Consider the following 12,256-nt stretch of genomic DNA (forward strand, 5'->3'; position numbering starts at 1 on the left):
GACAATTTGGCCAATGTTTAGTTTGTCATTTTATAGGTATGAAAAAGTCCTTCAATTGTCACTTTAGAAATGTGCATAAACCCTCTATTCATGGGTTGCATTTGTAGTCCTAAACCGGCCATATTGAGGATCAACACAGGTGTTCAATTTGTCTGATTGGCATAGAACCAATGTTCTATGTCAGGGGTAGGCAACCTTAGGCACGGGTGCCAACATTGGCACAGGGGAGGGTGATCACTGGCACCCTGGCAGAAGTGTGAGAGTGTGTGATTTTTATCATAAAATCAAATATATTTTTAAACGGTCAATTAAATGAAGCTACCTAATTTACAGCAAATTGCTTCCTGCACATAATTCTACATTCATTAAAACTTGTCGTTGTTATTACAATGTCCTGCTAATCAAAATATGTCAGAATATTTGATGTCATGTCATTAGAATTTATGTTGACATGGCACATCTGACTATCTAGAAAATAAAATCATGGCACTTCATTTCAAAAAGGTTGCCGACCCCTGTTCTATGTTAATCATAGAACCAATGTTCTACATTAATCAAAACACCTGTGTTGGTCCTCAGAATGGCTGGTGTAGGACTACAAATGCAACCCATGAATACACTTAAACTTTATGTTGGTTTGTTTACTGTTGAGTGAGAAAACAATGTTGTACATTAAGTTAATCATCTGGGGACCCCCCAAAATAATTTGGGGACCCCCCCCCTGGGGATCCCGACCCACAGGTTGAGAACCACTGATCTAGTATACTCACAATTTATACTTTTTCCCCCCAAAAAAACCTGCATAAAATAAATTACACATTAAAAACACTAATGCATGCAAGCATAATATAAAAGTATATTTAACACATACCCAGCCTCCTGTCTTTCACACACACACACACACACACGCACACACACGCACACGCACACACACACACTCACACGGCTATTTCTTGTGTGATAAAGGGCATTCATGGCCTCGCTGTGTTAGCTTAGCGCTCCATCACGCAGCAGTTGCACAGCCCATTAAGTCTGCTTTATTGTGCCTTTAGCCCTGATCCAAGCAGCCAGACCTTTTGACAGGCTATCATACAGCAGAGTGCAGAGCCAAGCGGCGCGGCGCTACGCTACGCTAGGCTAGCTCTGCTGCTGCTGCTGCTGCCGCGGCTTTATGCTTTACGACCTCACCGCCGCCCATAGCTCTCCGGGTTAGCATTTAGCCCATTTAGGCTTAGAATTATTGAATGCTTTAACCAGTGAAAAATAGCAGATATACAAGCTCACAGCGCGGCACAGAGTACCGCGCTGCGACCTTGTAGATCTGCTATTTTTTGACTATATGTATTTTCAAAGCGAACATTTTTAACTCAAATTTTGCTTCTGGGGGGTCCCTGGAACTAAATATTTTGAGATGGGAGTCCGTGGCCAAATAAATATCATTTTGGGGGTCCTTCACATGAAAAGGTTTGAGAACCACTGACATAGTAGTCTCTCAAGAACAAACTAACTGAGCTCCAGTTAAGTGAAAAGGACCTTTTCTTTGACGATGGCTGTCCAGATTGCTGACATAGAAACACAGGTTTTTCATAAAGTCTTAGAAGGATTCAAAAGACACTTATAGAATCGGGTCAAAATTCGAATTTTCACGATTTTTTAAAAATAGCAGATCTACAAGCTCGCAGCGCGGCACTCGGTGCCGCGCTGTGAGCTTGTAAATCTGCTATTTTTCAATAGTTAAAGCATAAAATAATAATACACAATAATGTGTACCCGTTCTGAATGGGTTTAGGTGCCAAGCTAAGAGGGCTGACAAGGCTGTTAGTCACTGCACTTCTAGCGGGATTAGAATGGGCTGGCGGTAGTAGTTCACCTGCCTGGTAATATATAGACGGGCCATAGGTTAGCTGCCAGTCAGCCCGCTAAATGAAACCCACCGGACTGCAGTTTGTCACGCGGTTGCACAGCAGCTACAAAACGCTGGCTATATATTCTCATCTGCTGTTCTAGGAGGTGCACTGCAGTTCCTCTGGTTCAGGGGTCTTCAACAGGGGGTCCGGGACCCCTAGGGAGGTCCTCAGAGTTACTACAGGGTGTCCTCTTTGTGTGATAGAAACTTGTTTTTTTTCTCACCCCTTTTTTATATTATTCACTTGAAACCTAGCTTCCATATTCGGAGAACTTTAGCCAAAAATAGCAGATCTACAAGCTCGAGCTTGTAGATCGGCTATTTTCGGCAAAGAGCTTTAGAGGGGGAAAAGAGCAGACTAAGTACAGTGAAAGGTCAAGTTTATTAAGTATTGATGGTTCAAGTGGTTAAATATCTGAAAACACAAATTGACATGAATCCAAAATACATTGATGATCGTGCTGTCAAACAATTAAACTATATGGAGTCTATGAACAGACTGTTGGGGGGTCCCTGCTTCATCTCTCTCTCTAAACTAAGGGGTCCTTGGGCTGAAAATAGTTGAAGTCCCAGCTGCTCTGGTTTATAACGCAGCTAGGGAGGCTATACTGTATGTCGTCAGCAAACCCCAGATTGATAAATTAGTATTTTAATCAGTGTCCATAATAGGCAGTTTAATATTCAATTCATATACCACAGTATATGCATTCTCGGAAGCAATTAGTCTTGATTGTGCCAAATAGACGTCCTAATAGAAGTTCATTGGAGTGTGGAGGCACAGGCTTAATGGGAAGCTCGGGTCACAAATAGAAAATGTATAACCTTGTGGCCCCACGGCCCTTATTTTACGTCACATTTAAACTTTGACCGTTGTCAGTTAATCAGATTTAGCACAGTTCCTTAAAGCAGGGGTTCCCAAACTTTTTTGTCTCAGGGCACCCCATGAATATTTTGTTTTAATCCGAGGCACCCCTACATTATAATTTTCACTCCCAGCACCTTATATTTATAGCATATCGTCGTTGTCGGGTGGAAACCTTGTATGTCCAAAACCGTTCGTTTTGTATTTATCATCTATAAAATTAACTAAACTAGTGAAAACAGCAGATCTACAAGCACACAACATCTCGCGATGCGAGGCGTTGTGTGCTTGTAGATTGGCTGTTTTCACTTGTTTTGTGCGACAGTCTTGTATGATGAAGCAGGGCTTTGCTTTACCAAAAGACGTACACATTTGAAACTTGGAGATACAAGGTTTCTGCCCGACAGTGACAATATTTTAGTGATTATGTTACAAGGAAAACGTTGAGATAATAGCCATTTTGGTAGGAACTGACTGAAAATAACTTTGTACGTTGTAAGTTTAAAATGATACTAAATATTTTTTCAAGTGTCCAAATAAATTCCAAATACTATCAAATGATCTCGCGGCACCCCTGGACTGCCGTCGCGGCACCCCAGGGTGCCCCGTCACCCTCTTTGAAAACCCCTGCCTTAAAGGCATAGTATGTAACTTGTTTTCATAACAAAATAATGTACACATTTGTTACCCGTCATATGCTCTCTATACCTGCAGTCATCAGCCATTGGATAGTTTTCTGTGTGTTCATCTGCAGAGACACATTGCACTCTCGCTGTATTTGGGTGTTTTGGTACTTTACCAATTAACAATATTTTTACTTCTACACACCGCTACATCTCGAAACCAAATATTGTACTTTTACTCCACTGCATTTACTTGAAAAACTTTAGTTACTAGTTACTTTGTAGATTCTGAATATTATTACAAAACATGCATTAACCACTTCAGCCCTCGATACATTCTGGCCATTTAAAAATAGACGATCTATCCCGTGTCTCCTAAGGTAGATACCCTCACAAAAACATGCAGTAATCCTGGTCTCTATAGCAGGGGTGGGCAACTTTGCTGGTGGAGGGGGCCACTATATGTTCACCCTCACTTCAGAGGGCCACAATGCATATACAGTCAAAAATAGCAAAAATTTGCCGATCTACAAGCTCAAAACGTGTCGCACTGCGACGCGTTTTGAGCTTGTAGATCGGCTGATTTTTGCTATTTTTTAATTGGAATCCTAAATTAGGTTTAGCTATGTTTTAATTGAAACCCTGAAAAGTAACATTTTTATTTCATTTCAAATGCATTTATGTTCTTTTGCTATCTTTATGAACTCAAATACATTGGATATTTAAAAAAGTAAGCTACTAGTACTAATATGGACCAAAGTAATTAAAGCAGGTCATGTTCGCATGTTTGTCAGCTGAAATCAATAATATATCAGTATTCCGATATTAACCTGTGGGCCGCATTGTTTGACAGCACAATCATCAGTGTATTTTGGATTCATGTCAATTTGTGTTTTCAATTTGGGTTTAACCACTTCAACTGTCATTACCTAATGAACTTGACCTTTTACTCTGTACTTAGTCTGCTCTTTTTCCCCTCTACACCAAACCTCTTTGCCAAAAATATTTTGGGCTAAAGTTCTCAGAATATTTACGCTAGGGTTCAATGGTTAATATAGAAAAGGAGATAAAAAGGTTTCTATCACACAAAGATTTGGAGGATCCCCTGTAGTAACTCTGAGAACCCACTAAGGGTCCCGGACCCCTTGTTGAAGACCCCTGACATAGGCAATTGGCACTGGGTGAAAACAATGGGTTACAAAAATCGTGGGGAAATAAAATAGACGATCTACAAGCTGCGAGTGTCAGTGAATAACCATTCACATACGGTGTTCTGAGAACAAATGCTGGTAATATGTTTGTGTTCTGTCGGTGCTGCTGATCGGGGGGGCTCTGGGAGTGTCATGCACGCTGTAGCCATTCTGATTGGCCGTGCTGCCATCATCACTAACCTCTGCTATCCCCTCCTCCTGCTGACCAATAGGAAGCCTCGCTCCCTGCCCCCCCCACGCCCACCGTAACCTCTGCTGCTGCCCCTCCCACCGATACCCAGGAGCTCGCCCCTGATACGGTACAGAGTACACACACACACACACGCACGCACGCACGCACGCACACACACACACACACACACACACACACACACACACACACACACACACACACACACACACACACACACACACACACACACACACACACACATGCACAACCAAAGGCCCTCTCTCTATGCGAAGAACAAGTTTCCTAGTGCCTACTAGTCTCGCTAGTTGGTTTGTCTTTTCGATTGATTGATTGAATACTTTATTTGTCAGAAATGCAAACGGCACAAGGTACAGTCAGTTTCTATGCGTGGACAGTCTGGACGCTGCTTTCACCACTTTCAAAGTGGCCTGTTTTGGGCTTGCCATTACAGGCAAAAGTCTTTCTGGGAAACAGCTGACAATAAGTTGTACGACGTAGTCAGCCTTAAGTGGTTCACTGGCTGTTAGGGGTCAACTAGAGAAACCCAAAACAATTTGGGTCAATTAAAGGGGAACACACACCGGACGCGGAAGTGGCGTGTCAAAACATACGGCCCCATTATTTTCAATGAACTAACCCACACCTGCCGCTCGCCTGCCGCGCAGATACGCCACTGTTCTATTTTTCCAGCGTTGCTGCGTGGTGAACATGTTCTCATATGGTTCTCCCCACCGGGGGAAATGGATGTGCTGTGTGGCAGTGCGCCGTGTCCAGTTGGGGTTACCGCGGGGCACTTCACGTGTGTCGATACCGCGACACGACGCTGCGCAACCGCCCGCGTCCAGTGTGTGCTCCCTTTTTTGATCTCTGTGTCGTGTTGCTATGCAAGAGAATAAGATGTACCCCCCCCCCCCCCCCCAACCCCCCCAACACACACACACACACACGTGCACACGCATGCACGCAGGCACGCTCGCAGATTATACACACACACATAGGCATATACAAAAAACTTTGTCTGAATGACTGGAGATTCTATTTGGTCGTGACCTCCAACCAAAGGCACAGCCCTCTGAATAGGAGCCCGTCGGCCCATTGTTAGCTTAATGGAAGCATGGGGGAGGGGGGGGGCAGGAGGAGAGGAGAGAACCGTAAGATGACAAGAGAGAGAGAGAGGTAGAGAGAGATATATATATACAGTATAGAGAGAGAGAGAGAGATAGAGGCTGGTCCTTCTGAACAGAGTGACGTCCTCCTTTTGTCGTCTTTTAACCCGTTCAGAACGGGTACACAGTATTGTGTGTCATTATTTTATGCTTTAACTATTGAATTTTTTTTGAAAAAATCGTGAAAATTAGAATTTTGACCCAATTCCTATAAGTGTCTTTTGAATCCTTCTAAGGTTTTTTGAAAACCCTATGTTTCTATGTCAGCAATCTGGCCAGCCATCGTCAAAGAAAAGGTCCTTTTCACCTAACTGGAGCTCAGTTAGCCTGTTCTTGAGAGACTACTATGTCAGTGGTTCTCAAACTTTTTCACGTGAAGGACCCCCAAAATGATATTTATTTGGCCACGGACCCCCATCTCAAAATATTTCGTTCCAGGGACCCCCCCCCCCCCCCAGAAGCAAAATTTTAGTTACAAAATGTTCGCTTTGAAAATACATATATTCAAAGATTTGCACACATTTTCACGACTTTTTCAAAAATAGCAGATCTACAAGCTCGCAGCGCGGCACTCGGTGCCGCGCTGTGAGCTTGTATATCTGCTATTTTTCAACAGTTAAAGCATAAAATAAAAAACCCAGGCTAAATGGGTTTAATGGAAAGGCCGTGGAAGGAGGACGTACGCTAGCTGGGCACCGAGAGAGAAACAAGTTTCCACAACGAACCACGTCGTCTCCCTTTTGTTAGTTAGAGGAGAGAGTGTGTGTGTGCGCGCGCACACACACACACACACACACACACACACACACACACACACACACACACACACACACACACACACACACACACACACACACAAGGACGAAGAGAGCGTGATAAGAGGTGAGCAACGTTCGTTACAAAGCAAGGTCACGGCACCAGGCAGCGTCTTCTTCATTCGCAAGACAACGAGAGAGGGAAGAGAAAGAGATTAAGACGCGCTCATACGCACGAGTCCACGCGCACGCACACCCCATGCACACAGGGTTTATAGTTAATATACACACACAAAAACACTGGATGAATCACATCAGCCTTGTTACTTAACTGTACCTGAGCAGGCACGTGCACACAAAGGGGCTTGAGCCCCTGCCCTTTTATCAGGCTGTAAAAAAAAGTGCCCTTTCCAGACCGTGAATGCTATGGTGAAAATAGCCGACCTCCAAGCTCACAACGCGTCGCGGCGCTGCGACGCGTTGTGAGCTTGGAGGTCGGCTATTTTCAATGTTTTCACCAAAAGGCCCTTTTAGATAGTTCAGCCCTTGACCCTCTATAACATTCTCTGCACGTCCCTGTACCTGTCCTGAGCCTTGCGGAGAGAGGAGAGGAGAGGAGAGGAGACAAAGGAGAGGGAGAGAAGAGCCGAGAGCAAGAGAATGGAAACTGGAGTGCAGACAGAAAAAAAACAAGTGGTGAAAAGAAGAGGGAAAAGCAAATGGAACACAGAAGGAGAAGAGAAACATGGTTGTTGAGTTGATAGGCTGTACGTGTTACAACAGTGACACTGTGTGGTCACTAATCGAACTACACCGGACCGGAGAACGAGATCCCACATTGCCTTGGATGTCAACTTTAACTTTATCTCTGTGAGAGGAGAGAATAGGACATCAAGTAAATAGTCAGGGAAAATTTGCAGAATACCTGTCAAATCTGGGAATAAATTCCTTACCAAACAATTTCTTCACCAATGTGTTCGTAAAGGTGTCTAGTAACATATCTAACAAAGATTGAAATTCAACATCCCTAGCAAAATGTTTGACAGCTAGGGTAATTCTGGGTCTCATTCACTATACTATAAGGGAAAAAAATCACTCCCAAAAATATGCTTTAAGTGGGATGTGAGGGGTCTAACTAGTTGTTTTTAATTATTCTGAATCCATTGCAAGCATTTGTTTTGCACGAAAAACATTCCTTGGGCCAAAATGAATGTTTTTTGTGCAAAACAAATGCTAGCAATGGATTCAGAATAATCAAAAACACCTATTTAGACCCCTAACATGCTACTTAAAGCATATTTTTGGGAGTGATTTTTTCCCTTATAGTACAGTGTATAGTAAGTGAATGAGACCCAGAATTACCCTAGCTGTCAAATTGTTAGATATGTTACTAGACACCTTTACGAACACATTGGTGAAGACATTGTTTGGTAAGGAATTTATTCCCAGGGTTTTATTAAAATTCCCTGATTAAAATGAGAGAATAGCAAAGGAGAGGAGGGAAGCAAATAGCAAAGGGGAGAGGGAAGAAAGGGAAGAAAGAAAGCAACATTTTAAGTTACAACCACTAGACCTTACCCGTTCGAAGATATGTGCTCCAAAATATGTGCAGAGTGTGGGTTGTGGGGAAAGTTACTGTAACTGGTGCGTGCGTGAGAATATGTGGTAGCATCATAATGTAAGGAGCAGCTCATGGAGGAGTGTATATTTATGATGGATACAAATAATTTAACAGCTAATTTAGGTGAATAGAAGTATGGGGATATTGCTCCACATAGTTTTTTCATACCCGTTGGAAGATGAGACACACATCAAACGCACCTGGTGAAAGCGAGAGAGAAGAGAGAGAGAGAAAGAGAAAGAGAGAGAGAGGGGGAGAGAGAGAGAGAGAGAGAGAGAGAGAGAGAGAATGCACATTCCTAACTGTGAGAGAGAGGGGTGTGTGTGTGGGGCTACAGATCCCATGGCCTGGAGGAACGGACCGTAACCCTGACAACAGGCTAAGAAAACGCTAATAAACAGCTTTAATTTGGGAGAAATGAAATTCGGGCTCCGTCAGCGTTGGTATAATGCTAATGGCCAATACCATGTGAACTTTGGGATCAGTTGCTGAAGCGAGTGAATAGATAAACGTAGATAAGCGTGAGCGTTAGAGCGTTAGAGCGTGAGTTTGCTGGTTTAATAGATAGATGTTACAACACTGACATCTTCAGGTCACACCAGGCACCTGCATACATAGACATTAAAGGGGGCATGAGCCCCTGCCCTTTTACCCGCCTGTAAACAGTGCCCTCTCCAGACCATGAATAAGTACCAAAAATACCCACCTCCAAGCTCACAATGCGTTGCGCTTCGATATTTTCACCAAAAGGCCCTTTTTAGAAATTTCAGCCCCTGCCTCTCTAACATTCTCTGCAGGTCCCTGGGTCACACATCAGCAGTATATTACCATAAGTTATCTTTAAATGACCTTAACCTTCAACTCTGTCACATTAAAAATAAATAGACCTGGATTCTGCGTGTCTAATGCTTCAACGTTTGCTTTCCCCCGAAATAAACAACTGGTGTGTATAATTCACCCTTTGTCAGCCTTCTGATAGGTCCCTGACTGACCAACCAGCAGGCTCTTTCTGCCTTGTCCCGCCCTAGTTCCGCATTTTTTATGTTGAATTAGCTAAAACATCATTTTTGTAGAAATAAAAGCATTTAAAAACATGCCCAGTCACTCACTATACTGCACCTGAGAGACTCCTTTTTACTGAAACCAAGTTTAAAATGAGAATTGAATACACATAATAACAATAAGAAGCAACTGAATTTCAATGGTAGCGGATGGAGAGAAAGGACTTTTGTCTCACCAAGACACAGCAACCAATGGGTGTGAAGATGGGCGGGACAACGGGTGGGACTTGACAAAGGGTGAATTGTCCAATCCAGTTCCATTCTTTTGGGTTAATGATGAATTGAAGTGTGACTGACATACTGTACTCAGTGTACTGTACCTGACACACGACACACATCCATTTCTCCTCAGGATTCGTGTGGACCAGGTCTGGCTGCCGCCATGGAGAAGGCCTATCAGTTCGGACTGACCAAGAACAGCCACATGAGCTTCGCCTTCGACGACGCCAAAGTCAGAACGAAGTACGTGTTTCATAAGTCACCATCCTGCTCTACATTAAGGCTGTCTTCATTAAGTGTTACACACTTAATGAAGACAACTTCTGTCCAGGTTCCAAACGATTTATTTATTACAGAACTGTATACGCAACCAAAAGACATGGATTGGATTAAAATGGTGTTTACTGTTGTAATCCTGACTGTCTAGCAAGCATATGTGCTGTAACTGCTGTTCTTAATATTACCGTGTTGAAAGCATTGATGTGAATCGAGCAGACAACTTTATTTTAGCTGTATGTGAGGAATATGATCTATAGCTATTTTAGATTTTCCACGCAAGGTGCCGCAAGATGATTATCTAGCCATATCCAAATGTACTCATTCATGACCATGAAAACACTGCCAAGCAAAGTGTTAATTGTAATGTGTGTGTGTGTGTGTGTGTGTGTGTGTGTGTGTGTGTGTGTGTGTGTGTGTGTGTGTGTGTGTGTGCGTGCGCGTGCGTGTGCGTGTGTGTGTGTGTCAGGCTGATATTTGAGTTTGAGCTGAGGACTAAGGAGGAGTCTGGACTGGTTTTCTACATGGCCAGATTCAACCATGCAGACTTTGTCACCATCCAGGTACTGTATGTCCTGCTGCTCCATCACTCATCATTAAGCTCATTTCATACCAACAGCGGTTGAACCAACCCTATACATCTCTAAGCTAGTGACACATGTCTTCACTCTACATGAAATATCTTCACTGAAAACAGCCAAGTACAAGCTCTCACCGCGTCGCAAGGCAACGCTTTGAGAGATTGTAGAAGGTTTTCCCTACAATACAGATGCTGAGGTTTAAGTGGTTATGTTTCAAGGTTTAAGGCTGCAACTATCGATTATAAGTATTCTATCAATTACATTTTTTATGAATAGAACAATCAAATAGTTTTTTTTTATTATTATTTTAGGTTATATACCTCGCCGACTGACGATATACACACATACAGACAGACTTTGCAAAGTTTTCACTCGATTAATAAAGGCCAAAAAGGGGTCAAGCGTTATGATCTGAGACATGATAGCAATCTAACATTCTCTCTCTCTCTCTCTCTCTCTCTCTCTCTCTCTCTCTCTCTCTCTCCTCCGTCCATCCAGATAAAGGATGGCCAGGTGTGCCTGGCCTTTGACCTGGGTAATGGGAACATATCTGGCTGCGTTCCCCTCTCTATCAGCGATGGGGCCTGGCACAAGGTGAGCCGTCTCATTCACTCACTGCTCCGTTCATTTTACATTCATCCCTTTAACACAGTTTGCTGGGCTTTCAGTTAGTTGGGTGCACCAGTTTTTACTTTAGGTCACATTTTCATACACGCAAAATGTTGCTGGAGGCCGCCGCCACAGGAGTAAAAATGAAAGATTCTGTCGCCTCCACTGTTAGTCAGCTGTCCTTGACAAGTGACAGGCCACAAGTCATGTCATGTTGAGTATTTGCGGCAAGCAAAGAAAGATCGCCTGAACCTGAAAGATGGTGTGGTGACTTCAGACTTTGAAATGAATTTAAATTGGAAATAAGAAATATATTATATAATAACAATAATTTGAATAATGTTCATCAAAAAACAATAGTAGATCTACGAGCTCACAACGTGTCACACACAGCTTGTAGATGCAATAGTTTTGCTATTTAAACTCATTTGCTGCTATTTTAAAACCCTTCTAATGTTCCACACAGCCAGGATTTTGCCTACCTTTAACGTGGGCGCATGCGCGCATCTTGTGCGCGATGGTTCACCGATCGCGTTCGCTCTAGTATCCACTCATGGTAAGCGACAAAAAACAACAGCCCTCCATTTTCCATAGCGAAACAGTTTGCAGGCCACGTGGTTATTGCGTAACATGGAAGCGAATGTGCTTGGAGACAGGATACAGGGGATTGGTTGTCCCGCCCACTGATCCGGTCTGGGACTTTCACTTCAGGTTCACACGGACTCTCCAACTTGTCATATGCAGTAAATGAGTTAAAAACAAATCACCCTTAACTCATTTAATGCCAGCCTATCACCACTAGAGGGCGCCCAGTGACCAGAGAATAATAGAGATATGCTGGTAATGCATGCCCAAGCCCTGGAGCCATGACTTGCCAGAACACTTTCCTTTGTGCATGTACAGGAAGAGGATGAAGTTAGCTTGAAGTTAGCTATTGGCTACCAAGCATTTTAGATTTAGATTTTCGTCAACTTAGCCATGATTAAACCTTGCACACCTCATGCATGGGAGAAAAAACAGAGAAAATGAGCTCTAAAGATCCTGGATTGCATTGGAGTGGATGGTAAATATCAGCAAATATCGGCAAATATCGTCCTCTGTAAACAGAGGACAATTTTTTTTTTTTTTTTTTTTTTTTTTTTTTCAATTTTTAAAAAGCCGAACTAGTCCGGG

General features: G+C 43.0%; 1 protein-coding gene across 1 annotated transcript in view; it reads left to right on the forward strand.

Annotated features, from left to right (window-relative positions):
• lama2 (laminin, alpha 2) overlaps positions 1-12,256 on the forward strand; it is a gene marked incomplete at its 3' end in the record, with an annotated part of 414,125 nt that overhangs the window by 395,177 nt on the left and 6,692 nt on the right. The window contains 4 exon segments of the mRNA XM_080745043.1: positions 4,815-4,901; positions 9,751-9,860; positions 10,363-10,456; positions 10,973-11,068. Coding sequence (XP_080601169.1) covers positions 4,815-4,901; positions 9,751-9,860; positions 10,363-10,456; positions 10,973-11,068 — 387 coding nt within the window.

This window comes from Nannobrachium achirus (genome assembly GCF_963921795.1).
Source record: "Nannobrachium achirus genome assembly, chromosome: 16".
Taxonomy (NCBI): Eukaryota; Metazoa; Chordata; class Actinopteri; order Myctophiformes; family Myctophidae; genus Nannobrachium; species Nannobrachium achirus.